At 34.4% G+C, this 25,665-nt stretch overlaps 2 protein-coding genes across 5 annotated transcripts in view; one reads left to right on the top strand and one right to left on the bottom strand.

The window, feature by feature from the left end:
* LOC120623785 (tyrosine-protein kinase Btk29A) overlaps positions 1 to 21,673 on the bottom strand; it is a 33,946-nt gene extending 12,273 nt beyond the window's left edge. Inside the window, exons 1-9 of one of the 3 annotated variants that reach the window (XM_039890019.1) lie at positions 21,358 to 21,673; positions 19,540 to 19,694; positions 14,398 to 14,517; positions 13,662 to 13,755; positions 9,518 to 9,703; positions 2,217 to 2,284; positions 1,094 to 1,171; positions 708 to 772; positions 514 to 579 (exon numbers count right to left, since the gene is read on the bottom strand). In XM_039890019.1, coding sequence (XP_039745953.1) covers positions 514 to 579; positions 708 to 772; positions 1,094 to 1,171; positions 2,217 to 2,284; positions 9,518 to 9,703; positions 13,662 to 13,755; positions 14,398 to 14,517; positions 19,540 to 19,689 — 827 coding nt within the window. In that variant the 5' untranslated portion in view covers positions 19,690 to 19,694; positions 21,358 to 21,673. Of the gene's footprint in view, positions 1 to 513; positions 580 to 707; positions 773 to 1,093; positions 1,172 to 2,216; positions 2,285 to 5,245; positions 5,487 to 6,139; positions 6,186 to 9,517; positions 9,704 to 13,661; positions 13,756 to 14,397; positions 14,518 to 19,539; positions 19,695 to 21,357 lie in introns of those variants that run through there. The other 2 variants (XM_039890020.1, XM_039890021.1) reach the window with 2 other exon arrangements.
* A 235-nt stretch (positions 21,674 to 21,908) lies between these two features.
* LOC120623674 (mediator of RNA polymerase II transcription subunit 7) lies at positions 21,909 to 24,486 on the top strand. Of its 2 annotated transcripts, none has more exons than XM_039889843.1 (4): positions 21,909 to 22,032; positions 22,330 to 22,536; positions 22,636 to 22,904; positions 24,017 to 24,486. In XM_039889843.1, the coding sequence occupies exons 2-4, from the start codon at positions 22,348 to 22,350 to the stop codon at positions 24,219 to 24,221; spliced, it is 663 nt and encodes a 220-aa protein (XP_039745777.1). In that variant the 5' UTR covers positions 21,909 to 22,032; positions 22,330 to 22,347; the 3' UTR covers positions 24,222 to 24,486. The 2 variants fall into 2 exon arrangements, with proteins under 2 accessions (XP_039745777.1, XP_039745778.1); XM_039889844.1 differs by lacking the exon at positions 21,909 to 22,032 and adding an exon at positions 22,073 to 22,084.
* The last annotated feature ends 1,179 nt before the right edge of the window (positions 24,487 to 25,665 follow it).

A 25,665-nucleotide genomic window follows, 5' to 3' on the forward strand; every position in this document is an offset into this window, starting at 1 on the left:
TCGTCGCTCCATCTAGTTGGGGGGCATCCGACACTCCGTTTACATACACACGCGGTCTCCACTCGTCCATCGGTCCTCCGATGACTAGCATAGATAAATTTAATTCCGGTACGCACCTCTAACTATTAGGTGTGCGTTTTTAATTTAAGCGATTATACCACTTGCTTTAACGGCGAAGGAAAACATCGTGTGGAAACCTACATACCTGAAAGCTATCTTTTATTTTCCTAAGGGCATGTGAATTCTACCAATCCGCACTAGGCCAGTGTGGTACACTAAGGCCTAACTCCTCGTCATTCTAAGAGGAGGCCCGTGCCCTGTACTGGGCCGTCAAGGGGTCGATGATGGCAACCGAACAAATCTTCTTCTTTAACTCGAGAGCCAAGCTATTGCGAATGTAGCCCTCTCCAACCTTCCCTCTTGCACCACTCTATAAGTACCTAACCAAAACTTTCGGTTCATTTGTCTCAAAAAATCGATAAAAATAACATACTTATTGTCAAAGCAACTTACTCATATTTTTGTAATCCTATAGTTTCCTTCTCCTTGACATAATTGCTTGGAATATATCCAACAGACCTGAAAAAAAGGGTATCAAACTCTTGAACTTTTGTTTTTATGAAAAGATATTCTTTAGAATTACTTGTGATTCTTAAGAAGATGTCTTAAGAAATCATAAACAAATTTAAGATGCATGAAAAACGTACCCGTTTTCGTCCTTCACTTTCCACCAATGCTCCTGTGAATCGTCAATAACTTCATATTCGACACCCTGCAAAATACATCAAACATGTTATCGTTTTTAAAAATATCATCTGTAGTTTTGTATTACAAAGTCAAGGTTGTTTTTGTCAGTTTAAACGATATGATAAATAATAATAATATCATTGTGTAAATCAGTCCGTTTATTAAATCCCGTAATATTTTATTATTAGTTCATTCATTGAACTTTAAAAGTTCCTACACATTAGCGATATAAAACTAAAAGTAAATAACGGCATACCTACTTAATGGAACTTCAAATGTTCAAATATAAATATAATGAAAACCGACCTAGACTTATAAAAAGATTTATAATAACTAAATGCTTTACCTTCTCCAATGAAAGGTCGCCAGTTTCGATTGCCTTGAAGGGATATAAGGCAACAACGACTTTAGTCCTCTGTTTCTCCTAAAAGTCAAATAAAAAACAAAACTTATTTTTATCTCTTATATATTAGCTTAAATATTTGTAATAAATACATTTTAATAAAAAAAACACACTTCAAATGTGATCGATCATTTTGATTTCAATAAAATGTCATAAAATTACAGTAAATAAACTTCCTTAACACGTATCCAATCGGTAATCTTTTATTTGAATAAAATTTATATTAAATTATTTAAGCAAAAAAGATACCTTCATAACACAAACGGGTTTTTAATATAATTAAGAAAAAATACAATGATTTGATAAAGAATCTTATCTTTATGATGAAAATTATGGTTAAAATGTCACCATTCCGTTTTTATTTGACTCGCTTAAAAGGCTAGCATATTATCGACGTGATTTTTTAAAGCGATTACTCCATAACGTAATGATTTTAAAATTATCGAATTTGGTTTACATCAGTTAAGAGGGAAGAAATAACTTCGACCAAAAAATAAAAATGAAAAGTGTCACATTAGGGAGAGGTAAGAATTAACTTCGACAAAAAAATATAACAACAAAGTGTCATCTATCTTTTGAAATTTATAGATAACAAACCGATTAATAAAAAATCAAAGCAGTTTCAACAACAATTCGCAAGTCAGTTTAAAATCATTCTACAATTGTGGTCCCATCAACAATACATGAGTTAAGGTAATCACATCACTCTAACTCATATTTAATTTGGCTTATATAACATCTTAATTACCTTATATATAATTTTAGCAGTGATAGCCTAGTGCTCAGTGTAAGGGTTAGTGTCCCTTTAAATTGAAATTAAAACGCAGGGATTATGTTCGTTTTAATTTTAGCATTTAAAATATCCTTGGCTGTAACGTTGAAGGAAAATATCGTGAGGATACCGGCATGCTTTAGTTTCTACATTACGTTCTTAAAGGCGTGTGAATTCTACCAATCCGCAGTTGGTCAGCATACTACGGCTTAAACTCTTCTCATTCTGAGAGTATTGGGCCGGTATTGGATTGATAATATTGTGAATGTATGTATGTTTGTATGTGTATATTACCTTGAGCTTTGCCGACGGTGTCCCTGGAGGCGCGCCACCTCCCGGCATGGTGACCGCCGCTGTGACCGCTGTGTAAACGATTTAAACATCTTGAACCCCTGATATATACAAATTTGATCCCCGTGTGTCTGCCATTAATATTTTATCTCTACACCAGCACGGCTAGCATGGACAGGAGACAATTATATCCCCGGGGAAAGGATATAAATTTATCACAGCTTTATCAACTCTCAGAGCACTGGCGCATAAGTGAAAATAAAATCTAAATAATATATGTGTATTAATAAACGGGGGTAAACTTCTCCTATTCCATGTTCCAGTGATTTAGCAGGTGGGCACGTTAATTATCTCCCTTGTCAGGGGATATAATCGGGGGATATAATTTTTGTCTCCTGCCCGTGCTAGCCCTGCTGTAGCCTGAGCATAAGATTTGCTCGTTCGCAAACGAGGCGTCGTTTTAGAGTCGCAAATCCTGTACTTCTGTTCTTCGGATTTTTGTTTTACAAAAGTTCTCTGGAAAGCCCGAGCTAAAAATTTGTCAGCGAGCTTTACATTTGAAAATCGGAGTGAAATATATAAGATCTATTTCATTCCTTTAAGTATGCTTTAAGTATAAAGCTATAATTTGCTTACAATTCATTAGCTCGGACTTTCGAGAGAACTTTCCACACTCGAAAAGAACTCCACGATTTCGAGCGATCAAATCTTGTACTAAGCCTACTGGGATCTTTTTTAATGGGATTCTTAGACCACCCGGGCTTAGATGCGCGTAAGACGGTTGTGTATTATCAATGCGCTTATTAATCAAGTATACCCATTTATTTGTCTCATCTCATACAGAAAATGATGGACATAATTATCTCGGGAATCGTGACACGCTAATCAGCTTTACAGGGGACCGTATTTTCAGTTTAATTGAGCGTAGGTACGTTCTTATTATTATCAGCACACAATAACGCGAAATAATATGATGAATGACATGATTGATTGGGTTTGGAAGTTTGGATTTCAGTTCGATGGTTCTGAAGTATGTTTAATATTTGTTTAGTCGTTCGAAGAATATTAACCCATTTCTTAGCTGGTGTTACATACTCATCTTTTTTATGTTATAAATAATACAATCATTTTATTTAGTCCACTTTAAGTTAGCCCCCTGACTCTGTCTACCACCTGGTAGTTAGTGAAAATGCAGTCTAAAATGTTAAGCGTCTGGCGACCGGCGACGTTGGTAGCCTCCTACAGCAGCAGACTAGACCCGAGCAAATTCCGAAATTGTAAATTCCCAAATTGATCAAGACGGAAACGAACCCGTGACTTCCCACTTAAAAGACAGCGCTTGCAACTGCGCCAGAAAAGTAGACTAGAATTACGATCCATAGAACACTAAATAATGCTAATGAGATCATAAATGTAACTATCACCTGATTGCCACAACCAGAGTAACAGTCTGCTGAAAATCCAACTCCTGGAACATTTTAGGAAGATGTCTCATGCTTGAGCTCTTTGATTTAGTATTGATATGTTTAAGATTATGCTCGCTCTTTAAGTCGTGGGTTTGCTTATTTAGTTAATATACAATCGAATCTACGAGGCGGATATAAAATTTAATAACCTCGTATCATCAAAAAACTCAAGAACAATCTTAGTTTTAGTCCAAGTTTCTATATTTGTATATATACCTAGAAACTTGGCAATAATAGGTACCTACTGTAATTACGCCTGTCAACGAACTCTTGCAATTTTTGCCGGTTCAGTTTCCTTAGACTTTTTGCAAAGTTCTATTTCAGTTTAACTAAATGTAGTTACAAGAATTTAGAATCTTGTACTTTAATATTCGCCATCATGCAATAGTGCAGTGTAGTGTAATAATGCTATTCTTCTTCTTCTAATCTTTGCTATAGATTCACTATGCTAACAATTACGTTTAAAGATGAAAAAGATAGATTGCATTAGCCTAACTCTTCAAAACACTTGTGATGCCCCCGCCGGGCATGCCCCCAATGACAATAACGGAAACTGCAAATTATGAAATAGTGGATCCTTACCAATAATTACAGTTACATGACAGTAAATGTATAAAATGTGTTTAAGGCAAGTTCGTTACGCAAATGTAAAACATATCAGTAGGTACTTAATATTATAATTAGAAGTGAAACAAATCAAAATGTGTTTTATTTAGCAATAGCTGCGTCTAATTTAATAATCATTACCATGTAGATACTCGGTGGCTCATAAGTCATCACTGTGAAAGTAAATTAATGTATGACTCAATAATTGGCAGGCCTGTTTACAAAAACCTGTCAAAGATGCTAAAGTAGCATAAAATTCTTTAAAGAAGACTCTAGATACCACAAAGGTAGCATAAGAAATGAGGGAACGGGCGATTGTAAGACGATCTAAGACATTATTTTTTCTTTTTGGACTGTAGAAAATGTGAATTTGTACCAAATTTTTATAGCATAAATTTTTTAAATATGTAATTGGTGTTATCAAAGCGAGATAAAAACCATTCCTAACTTTTAAGATAACGAAGTTGAATTTTGATAACTAAGTATTACTACTTAGTCATCAAAATTAAATTTAAGGGGCGATCCCCTTACTAAGTAGTAACTAAGTAGTTATCTAAATTTATAAGACTATTTCATACGCTCTAAGACTATTATAATCTCTTATGAGTTTCATTGGTAAACGGAATGACAATGGAATCAAAGTATGATTATCGAAATAAAATTGAAAGAAGCGAAAGTAGGTTCCTCATTTAGCCTAACATCTATTCCGTGCGTGGGTATTGGATAAATAGGATTTTCATTGAACGAACTTTAAGTAACAACCGAATACTCAGGGTTAAGCATGTAATGTTTGTGTATAAAACATTTTTGCAGTGTTTCAAAATTATAAAATCGAGAGGCGTTCAAATTTTTTGGTTTATAAAAATCAAGACGTACAGTGAAGCTGTAGATTTAAATTCAACAAACCAGAACATATTATATAATAACTTAGAACAAAAATTTCAAACTAAAACTTCTTACATTGCATAAACATATTTACACATCGAAACGCAGGACGCCGGAAAATATAAATTGGCCACTGGATTTTTGAAATACATAATATACACACTAAACTCCTAAATTTAACACCACAAGTAACACTTTAATGAAACCCGAATCACTGGGAATTTCATAAACGCATTAAATTACACCTGCCAAGACAAGAAAGTGAGTGCAACGAGTGAACGCAAACGCAACTGGTGGCAGCGAGGCCATATGAAAAAATAAAAAGGTCATTATAAATATTATATCGTACCCTCTAAAGCAGGAAGGAAAGATGACAGCGATAGACATGGTATTTTAGATTTCTTCTTGGTAACCATCGGTTCGTCTTCAGACTTGGTCTGAAACATGGGGAGAGAACAACACGGCCGGACGTCCGCGCGCGACACTGCCGACAGACTGTGGGCTCGCGTGTCAACGTACCGTGGCAAAGCTAAAGCGGAATACACAATACAGCCTCAACTCATGCCGTTAAACCAGCTTGTGGAGTTCCTTTTACGTATATTACGTTACATTACCGAACGGTGGTTTTTATTTTTGAATTAAAACTATTTTAGGAGTTTCAACTTTATACCGCTCGAACAAAAATTTTTAATTATCACGATGTGGAAAATAATCGAAATTTCGTGACCCCATGAGAGGTTGATTTTGATAAACCACAAAAGTTTTACTATAATCTCATGCACGGTAGGGAACTTCTTTACATTAAAATCGGTGGGGTTATTTTAATTTTGAGTCAAAAATTACACGTAGGCAGTAGGTACCAACGCATTTTCTATGTTTAACTTTATACAAATTTGTTTTCTCGAACATAACAAAATTAACAAAGTATTATTTTGATGTTAATACAAAATAATAAATAATTTACTCAACTCAACACCCACGTTAAGTTTAAAGCTGCCATGGTAAACAAAGATTTATATTCCACGAGACGAGCGAGAGCAGAAAAGATGGTCGTAAGGCAGTAGGTACTCGGCCTACATTCACCATCCGTAGTGCGAACGCAAGTTAAAACTTTCTCGCTCACTCCGCTGGCCTTAGCCATTTGAGTGATAGGAACAGAATATGTTATTCAATGACGAGAACCCACCGTGAATATAAAATACAATTAATTGCAGACTTGTTCAAATCCTATCGCGATGGCTACATGTTCTATACTATAATATTAACCGTATGTTAATCTGAAGCTTAGATAAGATTATGAGATTTATTAGATAGAAGTTAAAAAATACAGTTTAAATATGTATTTTAGTACTATATATATAGTACTATAATAAATTAAAAAACTATCAGGTTATGTTAGCGCAACTTTAAACAATACTCGCGATTATAAACGTATCTCATTTCACTTTCAAATAAGAAAGTGACGGATAAAAAATGAGATCATGTGTCAATAGTGCGGTAAGTCGAGTGCCGGTTACAGTTACGCATCACGGTTGACGTCTCAGTTGAACCTAACTGTCACTTCATAAACGCACAAAGCGTACGATAAAGCATCAACTAGAGCGTTGATTCTTTTTATTACGCTTGTTATAGTGCCTATACTGTTCCCGTATATAGTATTTTTATCGAATTTCAGTTGCCAACTGATCATTCTGAAATAAAAAGCACATTGGTATGAGTGGTAGTCTAACCATATTTTATATAGAGATTTTCCACTTACCATCGGATGGACCATCTGCTTGGTCCGTCATTTGTTACTATAAAAAAAATTATAACTTCGACTCAAAAGTCGTGGACAACAACTAGCCAATATATACAACGTGTAACCGAATTACGAAATAATGTTGAAAGATTAATAACACTAAGTCAACATTGTTTTAAAAAAAGAGTCTAGAATTTTAACAATATATCAAAATTTAACGCTACATATGACATGACTTCGAGAAATTTAACATGCGTTAATGTTATCGTGTGCTCTCCTCGTGCTGTCAGAGCAATGAATGTGTTGTTGGAGAGTTTTTTTGTATATTTGTTACGCAATTACTCCGCCAATTAAAAACCGATTTTTTTGATTATTTTTGTTTGGTATATCATATCTCAGAGGTGGCGCCAAATTGATTCGGTGAAGATCTATTGGACGGATCCTGGAAAAATCGAGGGAACTCTTCAAATATATTATGGGAACACCTATAGCGATTTGAGTATTTTTTTATATAACTCGAGCTTTTTTGTTTCGAAAAGTACCATTTAGCCACGTAAAACTGATGATGACGACCAAGGACAGCCACCGAAACTATACAATAATAAGCATTTATACCAGTTGCACTTTGATTATGGTATGAAGTAGGGAAGCAATTTATGCTCGTCACAATAAAGGGACCTACTTCGGAAAAAGACATATTTTGTAGAAGGTTATGAGCAGTTAACTTTTAACTATTATTACTTTGATATAATTGCAAAAGCGAGAAAAAAATGACAAAAAAGAACCAACTTGCCACCGACTTAACAATGTTGCAGAAAATATTTATTTATTTGTTTTGCGAAGTCGATTCTTTTTTGACATTTTTTTTTAAATAAGTTTTCGACATAAGCGCACATATTGCCAAAGTTCCTTATTAAACTATGGGACAGAAGGAAAATGTTATAGAAGCCTTTCATTAGTCGGTACTGAGTAAAGTGAGTCATTCTTTTACTGAGTTATTTAGTTCTGAGATAAGAGATTTTTTGCGAGGTGCCAAGAACTTTAACGGCCAGATAAATAGGTATTTATAAAAATCGACCGCGGCAGCGAAGTTTCATTTATCAATTGCAGTTAATCATAAATTTGATCATAAGTTCCGAACAATAAGTTAGGCATATACCCATTAGTCTTATATTAAATCGAAGCCTATCTAAACTACTTTTTTGCTTTATATGGCTATCTTACTGGCTATGATAGGCAAAGTAACTTACATTTGACTTGATCTACCAATTATGTATTGGTCAAAAATAATTTGTACAATTCACTTGCAGTATGACGGAAACTTTACGAAGCAACGCAAGCGCAGGCTATTATTATTAGCGGCCCAGACACAAAAAGACAAAAACATTCTTATTCACGGCCACACAAAAATAAAATCTCACAGTGAATCTCTGCACCATGAATCTTTGTTAATTCAATGAAAAACATTTTTTTGTTACCATTCGTTAGTAGATTACCAACAAAACGCATGACAATGTTTAGCTTACTAAATTACTTGTCCGTCTTTACTGCCCAATGATTTAAACCTGCAACCATATGAATTTGAGTAAAACGAATATTGGTAAAAGTTTTTAGTTTCTAGAGCAAATTAGTTTCCAAATAAATAATGTATAATTATCATATTATCTAAATTATATCTAGCAAGACTTTTATAATTTACATACTTAATAGAAAACATTTTAAAACATCTTTACATTACGCAATGTGTGCATAATTTTGTTTTGATACAGTCTGATTAGAACACAATCGTTAATTTACATTAACCGAACAAAATCGGGAGATGGAGCTAAAATCGACCATTCAGCTGCATTGTATGTAGACGGGATTAGATACCGTACTCTGACTCCTAAGTTACCGATTAATTATTTAAATTAGATTTATTTTTCTTAAATATCGAGTGTAAGACGGCTGGAATCCCGCTTTCTTCGGTGATGGGTAATCACCGAAGAAAGCGGGATTCCAGCCGTCTTACTAGAAAAGTTTCGAACCATTACACATATAAAATGAGCTGTACTCATGATAGTTTTCATTCTAAAAAATAACTTATACCTTGTCTTCCTTCTAGTGCACGAGGCCAGGAGCCCGTGAAGCCGGGAGGTGCCTAGATCGCCACGTCGCTGCCGCCCTTCTAAGCTTACTTTAGGGTTAGTCCCTTTTGAGTCTACGCACTGTATCCGAAACGTGGAAATTTGTGATGGATTTGTGTGGATGCGTGGATGTTTATTACTCTCCATCATCCGCCGCCTGGCCCCCCCGAGGCATAGACCTCGTCCCTCTCGGCCTCGGAGACACGGTTTTAGAGCATAGACCCAATACGCTGCTCTGGTTTGGTTGGGTTTAACGACTTTTACCACAATTAAGTGATAATAACCGGGACAAACAGCATAACGTACTCTCCAAGGCACACCGCTAACTTCCTCAACCGGGGCTGCCACGGAGAATTCTTTAATAGGAAATACACCCAGTCGAACCCAGTGCCTCGTGATCCGTAGTCGAACATGCTAGTCACTAGACCAACGAGGCAGTTTGTTACTCTTATAGGATATGAATAAGCAAGGGATACGCACATAAACCGTTCTCGTTGATAGGCTTGTGGTCGTGGAGTATGAGCTCGAAGTCAGGCTCCGGTAGCGGCCAGCCGGCGGCGAGCGCGCAACCCAACGCCGAGCGGCGTTCCGCGTCGCAGCACGTCCACTTGCGCGCCGCCCACACCGCCGGGTGGTACTGCACGCGACGCGTGTTCGATATGCACACTACAAGTTACAACACACGTGTGACAGCAGCAGTAGTCTAAGATTTTCTCAGTCACAATCGAGGAGTCGTTTGCGAATATGGAAATAGTTTAACATCGGAGTAAAATAGATCTTATTGTAATAGTTTGTAATAAATCGCTGTGTAACTGGTTGGAGCAGAGCATATATTCCGCCACAAAATTCTTTGGTTTTTTTTTTAAAGTAACCTACCCAAAAAAAGTTGTGTATGTAAAAAAAATCTTAATAAAAAGGAACCGTCTTTGTAAAGTATCTAAACACCAAGAATTATATTCTACAAAATGTTTAAGTCGGTGACAAGTAAAAAGTAATGCCTTTTATACAGTAGCAACGAAAGTATCTATAAATGTTCTACATTTTATTAGGCGCAGACTTAAAAATGATATTAGTATTAGTAATACTTAACAAAGTCGGTATTCTAAGCAAAATGTATTGTAAGTATATAATGCATCCGTGCATAAATAAACAATAAACAAGAAACACACTTTCGCATTTAGACGTCTAGAAATAGATAAGAAAAAACAGAAGCAGGTACTAATAAATTGTAATCTGTACTATTATTATAAAGTGGTAAAGTTTGTGAGGTTGTAGGGGTTAATCTCAGGTTTTTTTTTTAAATTTCTTTTTCAAATCTCGAGCTACGAGGAACGTGATTTTCGATCCCACGGGATCGAAAATCACGTAACAAACATGGACGAAAAACCCGGAAAGCAGCTAGTATAAAAATAAATTCCACCATATTCTAAATTACCTATATTACTTTTTTATGTACGAAGAATCTTGCACCGAACTTGTTGAGACCATCTCGAAAAACAGGAATTACCTACTCGGTGACATTGTATACTTATTAAATAAATAATAGTCTAAGACTTGTTTGTATTTAAGTGTTTTGCATGGTAATCAATAATAATCATACATACGATTACACTAGAATCTCTCATAATTAACGTGTTTGTTTAAGAAACCAATCCTTAAGAGTGATTCAATATTATTGTAATATTTCCGAGAGTTCGGTAAAAGTAAAGTATTGTTTACGTTTTATAAAAATAGGGTCGCAGGACACAAATAAATTTTCTGAGAGTTGAGAGTTGAGGCTTTTAGTAATGTATTCATCATCATCGTCATCATCACTTCAACCGATTGAAGTCCACTGCTGGACATAGGTCTTTTGTAGGGAGTTCCAAAATCCACAGTCCTGGGCCGCTTGTTTCCAGCGGCTGCCAGCGACTCGTTCGATGTCGTCTGTCCACCTCGTTGGGGGCTGACCAGCGCTGCGTTTACCTGTTCGGGATCGCCATTCCAGCGCCTTGAAACCCCAACGTCCATCGGTTCTCCGAGCTATGTGCCCCGCCCATTTCCAACTTCAGCTTTGCGACTAGTAATGTACAGGTCTAACTTATATTAAGCAAAAATTTCTGTTAGGCTGGGGAAGGCGAAGGATATTTTCTTAAAATGATAAATGACTAAGGCCGCAAAGATATTAATCTTCGCCTGATTTAACGTGAAATTTATAAAGATAAGGATTAATCTTAAATCGAATGTAAAGGTATCATCGGTGACGGTCGAAGTATTTTTTCATAACCGCATATGTTTCATAACCAATAGGACAGATTGTTATTGTTTAAACTTACATGTTCATTGTGGTATTAAATAAATGATAGCCATGATTTTATCAGTCCGATTCACGGCAACCGACCAATGAGCGGTCGTCATCCGTCAACCAGTATAAATAGTAGATTGTGCAACAAGTTCATAAAACAAATAAACAAATTGGTATTAAATTGGTTTCATGACCTACTTAGACACTATGCTTACTTAGATATAAAAGATTTTTTTTTGACGTCTACGAATCGATTCCCGCGTCGTCGGGTCAAAAGTTAATAAGATAAATTAGAGACTCGAGAGTTTTTTTTTTATTTCCTATAACAAACATTCAGAGATATGTTTTCTAAGAATGTTTGTTATCCTGTAATTCGAAAAAATATATATAGAAGTAGAGAATTGTGTTATTGATCTTTATAAAAACTTATTTACTAATTCTAGTCACGCGGTACGACAATTTGTTATTTGGCAGGGTAAATAATGTTCCTTGTGAAAATTATAAGCAGCGGGTGTACATTATCTATATGAATATTATAGAGAGGAAAGATTTCATTGTTTATAAACTTTAAAAATACTGAACCTATTTAAATGATTCTTTCACACTTAGAAAGCTATTTTATGGAAAAATTAAATATATATAATAGGTTACGTTTCCGGAATAGTAAGATTTAAACCGTTGCTTTATGCTTTATCCGCGTATTACATTCATTCATGATCATTGATCACGCATGAAAACTCACCCAACAAAGGTACTCGGCTATGTAGCGATAAGGCCACCAAATTGTACTCATGTATTTATATCTCTGGAACTATTTTTTTTCTTTGGTGTACAATAAAAGTCTATTCATTCATTCATTCATACTCGGCGACACGAAAGAGGTATAAGACCTCTTTCTTATAAATAGATAAGCCACAATAACGCATTTTATAATGAAAGACTGTTAATCTGAAATGTAATTTTCAATCTTTAAGTCAGTGTTATGTTACAAAAAAGAGTAATTTTACTATGGGAACGATCTTATGTATATATAAACTAATTTGCCTTTCACAGCATGATATTTTGGCATCTATGTATATATATATATAAAAAAGGCAAAAGTTACTGACTGATCTATCAACTCACAGCTGTAACCACTTAACGGATCGGAACGGCTGAATTTTTGCACATATATATAGTTATTACAACGTAGGCCTATCCGCTAAGAAAAGATTTTTGAAAATTCCAACCCTAAGAGGGTTAAATGGGGGATGACAGTTTGTATAAAGTCATTATTTATCATTTTATTTTTCAAGTTACATCCATGAAGCTTTGTCTTTAGTTTTTCGATTGAAAATAAAGAAATATATGTTTCACAAATTTTCAAAGTTCTTACTCCAAAGGCATCAAATAGGAGATGAAAATTTTAAAGATTAATTTCTGATTTTTTAAGTAATTTCGACGGCCGACTGGCGCAGTGGGCAGCGACCCTGCTTTCTGAGTCCAAGGCCGTGGGTTCGATTCCCACAACTGGAAAATATTTATGTGATGAACATAAATGTTTTTCAGTGTCTGGGTGTTTATCTGTATATTATAAGTATTTATGTATATTATTCATAGAAATATTCATCAGTCATCTTAGTACCCATAACACAAGCTACGCTTACTTTGGGGCTACATGGCGATGTGTGTATTGTCGTATATATTTATTTATTTATTTATTTAATTTACTTTCATATTTTTCTATTAGCAGCAAGGCTTTTTTTGTAAACCTTTGTAGTTATAGTTAACCTTTGTAAAATTCCCGAATCAAAAAATTGAACTTAACGTGAGGGAAGCAAAAGCTAAGGCAAAAGCTAGTTTAGAGGTAATTTTTAAAATTTTAATTACGGACGGGGAGAGGTTTACATCATCAACCGCCTATAACAGTCCACTGGTGGACTAAGGGCCTCTCCCAATGGTAGTGTTTGCCCATAATCACCACGTGATCACTGTAGTTGGTAGTAGTAGCAAAGAGGACGCTGCTGTCCGTCACCAGTTTCATATATTCCCATCAGTGGCGTGCACAGGGTTTTTGACCAGGGCATGCATAAAGCCGGTACATGGCATAAAATGGAAAAATTCCCCTCCAATACGACTAATATAAAATTATTTAGGTATTTATGGATTTGTGCATGTATGAAATGCACACCACTGATTCCCATTGTCGCCTCTGCCGACACTCGCGGGAGAAGGGTTGTTGACAACTATATTCGATCTGCCGTCGCCATAAACTTTACGTCTCGTAAGTAAATTATCCAACTGAGTGGCGTTACCTAAGGGCCCCTTATTTAATAGTTAATAACTATATTATATACTTACGTTTTCGAATATCGTGTATCCAATTCAATCTTTCGCTGTGCTCGCGTGCAGCAAGGTAAAGTGTGTAGTCTGTGCCCTGTTCAGTGTAGCCCACCTGCGCACAATCTGCACCATTTATATGTAATTTTGATTCACACCGCTCCATACGTTAGGTACTTAAATTTGAACCTTTTTATAATCTTTAATATTAAGTATTAAATTCGATGAGTCTTCAACGAGGGGGTAGTTGTAAATAACCTAAGTAGATAAACCTAAAAAAACCTGGCATAACAATTAATCTATAACAATTAACAGTCCCTTTAATCCATCCGATCTAAAGTAAAATAAGTCATTTTCAATGTTGTATGATTAAAACACATACTTAGTGTTGATTTGAAAATAGCTAACCGAATTGAGTATTCAAATATTTTTTTACTGGAAATTAATGAGGGGTACGATATTGTATACAACCGCCGCACCGCATCGCTCTTACTACCTATAGGGTGTTTCTAAGGCCGAATGTTTAATATTAATTGCCGTTTTTTTTTATTGGTTGATAAACACCATAATACCATCACCATATATAAGGTATGTCATTGTCATCCAAAAAAAAAGCTTGTGTATAACACAATAACAACACTATTCAAATTTAAAGGAACGTAAATAAATTTATTCATAAGCTAGGACGCTCGTGGCTCGTATTCATAAAATGCCCGGAAATAACAGAAAATGAGTCATAGTTTTTAAAATGCGTTACCTGGAAGGGATACCTCTTTTCGTTATCGCCGTCCGGTATTTGCTTGCTCAGCTCTCCTAGTTGAGCTTGTTCAACGGTATGAATGGAGTCCGTTGGAATCCGTCCGCGCTCTTTACGCTTCTAAAACAAAGCAAACAGTATTTAAAACAGAAACTGCAACAGTTTTCAATTGTTCCAGCCCTTGACATGACATTTAACATGTTGGGAATCAAACAATAGCCAGAATAAATTTAACAAAAAGTCGGTCAAATACAAGTGGGACGCGCGTCCTGTGAGGATTCAATACCATAACATGTTTAACGGGCGCTCCTACCATTCTCTGAATGAAATAATCTCAAATATATTAATACCAGGTTTTATTTTAATAGTCCAACACCGCATTATAAATCAATGATTGCGAATTTATTCTTTATAAATGCCACAAACCTCTCCTCTCTTTACTAGTTTTTTTTTATTACATTTAATATCAAAAGAAGTGAAAAAGAATAATAATAGATAGGCTCTACATAAATCAAATTATGACGATACGTAAAAATCTGTATCTTTACCAAGTCAGGGATGCCCTCTGGATACTTTACTAAGATAGAATGAATCACCATATTTGAATCGAAGAATCAAAGAATAAAACAACTTCTTTCTCAATCTGTCCAGAAATTCATACAAATCGCTAGATAAATGGAGGTGAAGTCTTGGTCAATCTTTGTTTAAAGCCGAACTTGAGAACCTATACTTAGCTTAATGTCGGTTTATTAATACGGACCTAATAGTGTACTGCTTGAGTCAACGACTTGGTAACCAGTTTCAGAATACGGCTTAGTCAATTATAGACCTAAGACCTTCCGGGATCGAGATAGGTATCTGGCTAATGAACAAATATTTTAATTATTAGAAATTGCGTTTTACTACTAAGTACACATAAATCTGTTGGTACTGCCACACATTGAAATAGCTTTAAAATAAGTTTTAGATTAGTACACATAGTAAATAAATATAATTTATTAATTTAAGCTTACAATAGCATCTCTTCATACCACTTTTTTCATTACTACTCAGGATGTCTCGAGGATAGATCGACCCGATATTATTATTTACATAATAGGTATTTTGATTGATGGAAAAAATTTGTTCGATGAGGTGTTTGATTGCGATGTTCCTTTTCCTAATCTTGGTGTTTTGGTGTTTTATCAGTGCCCTTAGTATAAGATTTGCAGCTCGTAATCGAGGCGTCGCTTTCACGTATCGAAGCAGTATAACGTTATAGCAAAATAGACCTAATATAACTTTAAGAGTTGCAAATTCGAAACTACCGATTTTTATATCACAAACGTTCTGCCAATAGCACTAACTAACTTTTTTTTCAATTTTAGATTTACCATTAAAATATATCAATTTTACTCTGACGTTCCGGCTTGATACGTTAAAACGTCTTCACGATTGCAAGCGTAATGATCTGTACTAAGTACGGCTCAGATGTTTGAAGATTAACTCCTTAGTCCTCATACTTCATTTTTACTTGACTAATCGACTTGTTTTTTACACTTACGGACATTGAAGTTGACCTGTTGCTACAACCAGGGGAAACACTATTAAAATTATAATAACAGCTATACCCACCGCAGATCAATACCGATATGAGTGACGTACAAGGGCCTTAAAGAATTTCCTACGGGGCTACTGAAATACAAATAATATGAATTCAGGCTGAATGCAATCACCCGGGACCAGATACAAAAAAAAACGCTATGACGGATATAAACAAAGCTTTAGAATATATTATGACATAGCGCCCGTTATTAAAACGAAAAATTTAACAATACAAAATAGCCCTTTGAAATTAAAGTGGTTAGATCATAGTTTTAAAAAGAACAGCCGTTCACAAGAACTATTTTAAAGGGTTTAAAACCACACGTAGTTGTGTAAAGAATGAAGTTGCTATGAAGGAGACCCTTTACAAACAATTAGTTACTCACGAGGGGTTCTCCATTAAAATCGCTCACTCCCGGTCCGTAGACGAGGCAGCGACGTGGCTCTACATACATTAAAGCATTGAGGGTGCGCTCCCTTCACTTATAGAAAATTACGAAAAGCGCTAACCGAAACTCTTATGCACCTAAACAAATATTTACAACACTGAAACCTGCCTTTTTATCGGAATAAAAATTATCCTACGTGAACGTTCTGTTAGCAAAGTTTAGTCTAGTCCGTCCGTTGCTCAACCACGTATCATCTCATTAAAGAATGAATAAACCACAAAGTTAAAACCGATTAAAGCATGATGCGAAATAAATAGCAAGAGACTAAACAGAAAAGAGAAGAAAAATATCCAGAATTTTAACTAATTGGGGGACATTTTATAATTTTGAAATGTTTACGTAAACCATTTATCCTCACTTGCATTATACGAAAATGAAGTTATAATTTTTTTTTTAAATGATTAAATTCTCTTGTTGCATACATTAACTGTTGACATTTTACTAACCACGATTTTATTCAAAACTATAATAGTTCTCTTCTTTATTTCCACCCAGATCTTGCCGGATGTTATTGAACAAAATAATTAAAACCTTTTAACTGATTGAACCGCTCCATAAAGTGCCTACACTGAGATAGCTAAATAAGGAAGATTCTAATGGTTTCCAATCAACGACACACGTAATGATTAACAAAATATGTATTGACAACATTATTTTAATACTATTATATAGATGAAAATTAAATGCACTTTGTTCACATTAAAGCGCTTTTTTCTCTTAAATAATACATTCGTATTAGTCCTGTAAAGTTTATAGGTGGGAAAAATGCCTGGAATTTGGAAAATTCAGGAAAAAACCAAGAAGCTTTTTTCCATCGAATATTTTTATTAACTCAAAACCTCATCTAACAAGCCGAACCATTGATATGCGTATTTCCTTGTTTTATTTTTAATTCACAAAAGGATCACAAAAGTTAAAATTTACCTAAACCTGTTGGGTCCGCTAGTAAAATCCAAAAAAACCTATTTCATACTGAGTCGCAAAGATCATGATAGATCAAATAAAAAGGGGAATACTTGTTAAATGGACGAACACGAAATCATTGAGTTTGCGGAGGTTGATAACTATATAACTTATTTTCCGGACAAACTGTATACTATTTAGTTATATTAGTTAAAATAAAATGTAATCTTTACCGGAAAATGCGATTGTCGAACGGGTGGACGACCGGTGACGACGCAGCACTGCCGGGTGCCGCTCCGGGTGGCAGACACGCCCAAATCGCGCATGCGTTTCCAAACCCTCCAACCTTACCCTTAGTAAATGATTAGCAAGCTCCCAATCGCAAAGTCGTTTTCGAGTGTCAAACGTACTGACGTCACAGTAAAACGAGTCAAATTTGCCTCGTTTTAAAGTCACAAATCTTGATTGTAGTTTTTTATTTTACAAACCGCTACTGAGAGCCCGGTCTGTAAAGTATTGATGATTTCGAACATTTAATTTGGAGAAAAAGTTTAATTTAAATCTGACAGTGGCTCGATACAAAATAACGACGGTTGCGAGCGCACGTAACATATACTAAGGGAACGGAAAATTAGCAGCCAATTGTAGTCCCAACTGCACTTTAAAAAATCTCAAAGCACTCCGGTTCTTAGAGCTTTGAGCAGAGTTCCTATGGGAACGTGTATCTACATAAAACTGGCTTTCGAGCTTCGTCTAAAAAACTTTCACCTATCATTAACCTCGTAGATAGACTACACAAATCGTGATAATTCAACCACGTGAATTATCACGATTTGTGTAGTCTCTCTATTTGCATATTACACGAAGACAAATTAAGAACTAAAAATAAGCACAGCACATTAGTATTTTGTTCCTTTTACTTTCTACCACAGAAAAATAAATTCTATTGATACAGCCACTAGAAGTATCGCCATAATGCGCAATAATCTTTTAATATTTCAGTTACGTTGCACCTATCACTGAGAATAGGCCACCCATCTCTTAAGGAAAGTGTGATTGAGAGCTTAGATCCACCCAGCTGCTCCAATGCGAGTCAGCTGGCTGGATCCGCGATTATACGACGATATGTTAGTGTCAACGTGACCAAGGGGTAAACGTCCTCTCAGAGGAACGGGGTTGGACAGCGGAATTTTCCTAACTCCGGACTCATACTGAAAATATCTTCACGGAAAATCCTAATACCTAATAAACGAGGCAGTACTTAATACGACAGGATTTAAGAAACCAATTCATTCTATCAGGATTTTAAGCATTCCATACAAAAAGCGGAATTTTGAATAGATTTTGTGTATTATTGTCAGTGTGAAAAAGGACACATATAGAGCAGATCTGGAGTTTATAAGCGAGCCTTACTTCTGTTGAATTTAAAAGCACAGATTTATCTCTTCCCAATTCGGTATATAATTTTAAACATTACTCATAATAGTTTATTAAACAGAATATTTAAACTTTGACACTTACCTTTGAATATTTCTAATCCTGTGCAGCATTTAAAAAATATACATAAAATACAGATAGATTAATTGTTTAAATCCACAGCCAAGACAGTTGAAGCTTCAAATCGTAATCTATTTGAAGCAATTTTTTTAAACAATCCATAAATGGGTAAAGAAAAAGATTCAATGAAGTATCACAATTATTTTAATTCTTATCATCATATCAACCCTTTTACCAGCCCACTACACAGCACAGGTTTATTCCCACATAGCAAAGGGCCCAGTGTGGATTGGTTGACCTTTTAAGAAAATAATGGAGAGCTTGCTTAAAACGCAGATAACTTAGAATAGTTAGAGGTGCATGCTAGGAACGAACTTTAAACTTGCGCCCTTAATGTAAAGTCCTACCCACTGGGCTAGGCTTGGCTCACCATTTAAGTATAGTTGGCCTTTTAGCCATATCATAAATGGGTTTATTTTTTTAAATACATCCTCTGCTATCTATTATATCTTTACATGGTTTGACAGCCAACCCCAATCTTGATGATATTTCATATAAAGAAATCTTTTTTGGAAAAGGGTAAAAGATACTTTTCAAGAATAGGAAAACAAACAGTAATTACAGGAGCAGGAACACAGACAGTAAACTTAAAAATCTAAAATAGATAAACTACAAAATTATTAGATATTTATTTAATAAGTAAGCTTACTTGGCCATCTGTGTCATAGTATATGAGAGCTTTTCTAGTGAGGACAAACCATCTACCCTTGTAGTTGACTGGAGTAAATATCTTCTTGTTCTGTGATCTCTTTATCATAAATGCCTCCCGGATCACTTCATCTTCATCGGTACAAGCCATAATTCCTTTAGAAAAAATATTTTGAATAGTTAATCTTAAGGTCTCACAACCAACATGGTTGCTGTCATATCTAAACATCTGTTTAGGTGTAACTAGGATAACTGGCAAATACTGCAATAATTGTAAGTGCAGACTCACATTGATGTACTTTGATGTATGCATCAAAAGTGCCACCTATGGGCCTTTACTTGAATAAAGATATTTTTGACTTTGACTTTGATGCCAAACAACTGTGTTTTTTTTTCAATGCTATTTAGTGTTAAGTTTTGTGATAAATAATTAAAATGGATGAATAAAAAATAAATAAACAAAGAACTTCTAAGCTAACAGCATGGTGGGATAAAGAGTTACGATCAAAGACCTGTGTGGGGTGATAGGCTAAAGTGCAACTTAACTTTAGTGATATTGAAGGGGCCTGACAAATTTACATACTCTCCATTGTTTGGAGGACAGGTAAAGTCCAAATTTCAATACTACAGGCTAGTCTTTAACCTTATAATGATTAGGTATAAGTAACTTTATCCTTATTTCTTAGTAGTAAAACACTAGACCTTTTTAAATTTTAAATTGAAAGGTATTTCTCTTGAGAATCACACCAGAATTGAACAATTCTGGGAATAATTTTTTTTTAATTTATAAATGACTATTTTACTATAAATTAATTCTGATAATTAGTTTTTGGACAGTTAGGTCCCCATTATGTTATTAGTATGAAAATTAGCTAAAATGCTAAGTGTCTTGAAACATAGACCACCTGTAGCAAGTCTAATATATGCAAATTTCCTAAAATCCTAAAAGGTTCTTTATGTAGACAAAATAGTGTACATCATTGTCCTATTAATGTCCCACAGCTAGACCTCAGAACTCCTTCAATGCAGGTTTGCACGCATTAACAATTACTATAACTATCACATTTTAGATATAGTAACTGGGAATGATTACTTTACATTTTCTCCAAGGCATAGTATTATCGTTCATCAACTAGTTTGCATAAATCATTACTTGTGATTCCAAAAAATTATATATAACTTAGACAAGTTATTTTTTTCTTTACAATTGTTTTGTTTTCTCTTCTAATCTCACTATTATTAGTTTGTTAATTACTGTCTCTGCTATAGGTAGGTTTTGTGCATTATTCTGCAGGCACACCTATGTATCAAAAATAATAAATACATTTTCTAAGATTGTATAAATATATAATTTGTTTATTCTTTATTTTATTTACTTAAACAATATATTTGCAGTATATGAAATTGTTGGCCAATGTTTATGAATCCTGGATCTGCTCTAGCCAATGGGTTGTTTCCAAAATAATTTAAATATTTACAGGATAAGCTGCTTTAGAGATGTCAAGTAAAAAATACTTTTAAATAGATTTTAATTAAGGAATTATAAACATAAGATAAATTTTATTTTAATTATGAGTTATCCATCATCACTTTGACCTTTAAACAATTACTGCAATACTGCCATTAAAAGGATAAAATACCTACGCTAGCAGTACTAAATATTGCGCCGGGAAGTGGAACCTATTTATATTATCAATAAATATTTATCCATTAAATAATTGAAGTAACTATATCTTTTATAATATAATTCAGCTATTTTAAAACGAAAAATGAAATTTAGAATAGGAACAAGCAATCAATTGAATAAAATTTAGAATACCTGTTCGGATTAGACGTAGACCATTATAATTTCGGCACTTAAATTAGACAAGGTAAAATAACAAAAACAACGTTAACGATATCATACATCAATTATGTTTTTGGCCAGTAGACCTTTGTGTTATTTTAATTTTTAACTATGAGTGATTTACACAAAAATAAAGTTTTCAACACATGCAATTTACAAATTACATGATTCACAACAATAGTCTATACCAAAGGTAAATTTATACACAGTCCCATAGGCACTTCTGTCTTCTAAGTAGGGATGTTAGGTGGCCACCTCGAAATCCTTGTACCGAGCTTGCTGAAATATGGTATTAACGACAAAAATGTGGTACCCCCGTGCAATGTTTCTAAATACCAATCAAAATAAATCTAAACTGGTATACCAAATTCTGAATCGCCTGACATCACTTAAAATCAAAGACCATGTAGTCTGTGCCAAAGACTCAACAAAGTCTAAGCTTTTCTTTACTGAAATTAGAGGTTTTGGTATTGAAACTGGCATTATGGAAAAGGCCACAGAATACCTTGTCTTTGAGTTATAACTGTGGTAGTAACATATTAAATTAAACACTTACGTCGTGAGATTGCAGTCAAAAGTTAAGTTGTAGTAAAACAAAAAAATAATTAATATAGGCGTGAGTGATGAGAGATTAAAGGTCTCGAACTGGAAAGAGTTCAGCCTTGAGGGTTAGAGGTTACTCCGATAGTGCTCATCATGAGTTAGTTTTTAAATATGCTTTATTAATATATAATATTTATATGTTCATAATTCATAAATATATAATATTTCAATGCTCACTGAAACTGATTACTAAGAAGTATGATACTATCAATACTTTTTTTTTCATATTATTCTGTGGTTTCTGAAGGCTATAATCTGTGTTCCGAGATCTATGACGAAAAATTGCTAACAAAACATGAGAAACTCGTTTTTGCAATTGTTTAATTGATTTTCTATTCCTAGAAGGTAAAAAATAAAGCCATGTCTTCTGAAACAGCTCAAGTTAGCTCATTGCCATTACCACCGTTGCAGTATATAAACTTTTACACCGACGAAAATGTTCGAAGAAATAGGGCTCCGTTGCCACCGCGACCTATTCATGACTCCTACCAAATGTTTGGTCACACATTTAATGCAGATGATACAATTATACGATCCTTAGAAAGTCAGGTATGTAATTAACATATGTATATAAGTATTCCCGGGTTTATGCACTAATAATCATCGTTGATGGAAGTATGTATGCCTAACTATATTTTTTTTTAATAGGGTTTCCGTCGCCTTTACCCTATGCACTTTGAGAGGAGAAGAGAATTAAAAAAACTGAATCATTCGTTACTAGTGAATTTTTTAGATCTTTTAGATTTATTAGTACATTGCCCAGATTCACCTAAAAGAGCTGAAAAAGTTGAAGATCTCAGTCTGTTATTTATACATATACACCATCTGCTAAATGAGTTCAGACCACATCAGGCCAGAGAAACCTTGAGAGTGATGATGGAATTACAGAAGCGGCAAAGAGTGGAAACTGCAATGAGGTAAATATTGTAAAAGCACGATTTAACCCAATAATGCTGAATCTTATTCTTACAGGCAAATGTTGGATGTTTGGATTTTTGTTCATTTTCTTATGATTATTTTATATTCTCTTCTTAAATTCTTCGACAATGCTTTGCTCAATTGATACCGCTGGTGTTGTGGCCAAAATTGACAAGTATGCTATCATATTAAAATGAAAAAGTTTTCTAAAAGTTAAGTCAACAATATGGGAAATCTATGCTTAGCATGTGCAACCACAAAACTCTGTACAATGGCTAAGTTAAGCAGTGGCTTAGCATTAGGTTGACTTTCAACAAAAGTAGATGCTACAGTACTGTCATTTGTATTGCCATTGGCAAGCCATTGGTTAGCAATGGCTATTTATCTAGGTCTGACAGTGGGATTGGCACTAGCTTGCATGATATATGCACATTATTAAATTCTGTTAATATTATGTGTTATTTATAAAGCCCAAAAAATAAGTTTTGTTTATATATTTAACACTTGTCCAACTATTATTAATGTAATTAGTCAGATACTAAATTACAAGAAATACTTAAATTAGTGAATCTTATAGTACATGTAATTTTATTGTATATCTTGTTTATTCTTTAATTTGTGTACCTACACCAACCACAAACCACTATGCAACTTTAGTTCTCCTTACATTTAGTGGTTGCTTGTAAGAAATCATTATCAGTGAAAAGTTTACCATTACACCCTACTTACTAAATTAGTTCCTTTTCCAAATAGTAATCTTTGTTTAAATACAAAACATTAAAATGGAGATGGGCTTTGACTGAATGGGAAGTACGGAATGGCTCAAAAAGAAAAGGGGTAGACAAAGAAAGCATATGATGATGATATATGCCTGCCGTCTGCTTGATGATATCAAGCAGACGGCAGGCATACTATTTTCAAGGAAAGATCAGAACTGAGAAATCTGGAAAACCTGAAGGTGTGCGTCAAGAGATCTGTTGATCACAATAAACTGAAGTGCCAAGATATTAGTGATAATTCAAATTTATTTATTGTATATGCAATTTTCAATTGGATAACCATTTAAAAAAAATTACTGTCTTAATAATTAAAGGTTTTCCATTCATTTCAGGTTCCAAAAACACTTAGATAAAGTCCAGGATATATTACAAAATGCATTACAAAGCTTGCCTGATCAGAATGATATTGAGTCTAACTTTAAAGTACCTACAGAAATATTAGATCATATGGATTGTAACCTAAGTGATAATGCAAATCAAGATCCGTGCTATGAACTTGATAGAATTATGTGCAATATTGTAGATAATATGAGATAGTTTTTTTTTCACTTTATTCAATGATGATTTTAACAAAAAGGAGATTATGAAGTTGTATGCTAAAAGTGGAACCATTTAAACCAGGGGTTAAGCAGAGGGGATGCATTATAGCAGCTAGCTAAGTCAGCTTTGCAGCTGCCTCCTTTTATTCATATTATAGGCCAGTCTATGACTAGCTGTAGGAAATGTAAGGCTAAGTTTTATTGAATTTGTCACTACTGTTGTCAACCAACCCATTATGTTTTTATTAAATAAATTAATGATATTTGAGTTTTACTGTATATTCAACTATTGGTAGATGTTCTAGCGTGACTTAATATATAGTTAGGTTAGGTCGCAACTAAGTAATCGACTCTGGGGAAACTATAAACCTAAGACCAATTTTTTTAATTTTGTCAAGTGTCTTGTGAAAATATTCAGCCGAATCTGAATCGATTTCAACATTTTATTTTTGCAATGGAGAGGTATCATCAGTTTGGTAATTCAATTTCGGTGAAGATTGGTCAATATTATTTATAGCTGTTGCCCGACCACTTCGCCCGCGTTGTTTGGGTTTGTAATGAATTTCGTAGGAACAGTTTATTAGTCTTAAAATTATACAATGTCTACGGATCTCTAGTATCTACGTAAGCTCTCTCTATGCAAAATTAAGTCTAGATGGTTTCGCTTGCTGCAAAGCTGTATAAAGATTTTTAACGCGGACCTGTACAAACCTGGACGTCAGTCATAAACCGAGACCTCAAGAACCCCCCAATAAGATAACCTGCCAACCCAAGGGAGAAACTTCTTGGAAAAAAATTACTAGAAGAGCCGAAACGGGATAAGGCTAGGCCAATCGAAGTGCTAAATTTCATCAAATAAACAAATTAATATACACTTTCGCATTTAGCCGTCTCACCTGATTAGTTTTAATGAATACGCGACTCGTAAATTTAAACTTAGATCTGTGGAATTTCAAAATCGCAAACGACCGCGCAGGGCAACTTCCACGGTTTCACCTTTTCTAATAAATCATTTCTGATTACAAATTCCTGCAAATAATTGAGTGATGCGGCTTTGTAGCAGAGCACCAAAAAAGTTGTCTATTGCGCTGGGTAAAGGACTGAAGACAGCAAATGGATGGGTCACCAACTTTGGTTATTTAAAGAATTTGGCGTACGTCAGTGCTGACTTCTATCAACAACGAATAGTAATCAGTAATCTTTTCGAACATCATAATATAAGCCCCAGGAATCTGATTCCGTGTGCTTTTCTGGAAAAATTACTGATATTTGCTAGTTTCTAAATTTTATGTCCAAAATGAAATATGGTTTTATGAATTTATCCATAATTAGTTAATTTATTTATTACCAACAAAATTCTATTTATCAAGAAAATTCCAAAAAAATACTCCACAATACCATTTAGACGCATGAAAATATTATTTGGCAATAAACTTCTGTAT

Source organism: Pararge aegeria, chromosome 5 (assembly GCF_905163445.1).
Source record: "Pararge aegeria chromosome 5, ilParAegt1.1, whole genome shotgun sequence".
In the NCBI taxonomy this organism is placed as follows: domain Eukaryota; kingdom Metazoa; phylum Arthropoda; class Insecta; order Lepidoptera; family Nymphalidae; genus Pararge; species Pararge aegeria.

What these genes read in the sequence shown, in the direction of transcription:
- LOC120623674 (XM_039889843.1), top strand. Translation starts at nt 22,348, where the DNA reads ATGTCTTCTGAAACAGCTCAAGTTAGCTCATTGCCATTACCACCGTTG. An exon ending in TACGATCCTTAGAAAGTCAG is followed by an intron (nt 22,537 to 22,635) that starts GTATGTAATTAA and finishes TTTTTTTAATAG; the next exon opens with GGTTTCCGTCGCCTTTACCC. An exon ending in AGAGTGGAAACTGCAATGAG is followed by an intron (nt 22,905 to 24,016) that starts GTAAATATTGTA and finishes CATTCATTTCAG; the next exon opens with GTTCCAAAAACACTTAGATA.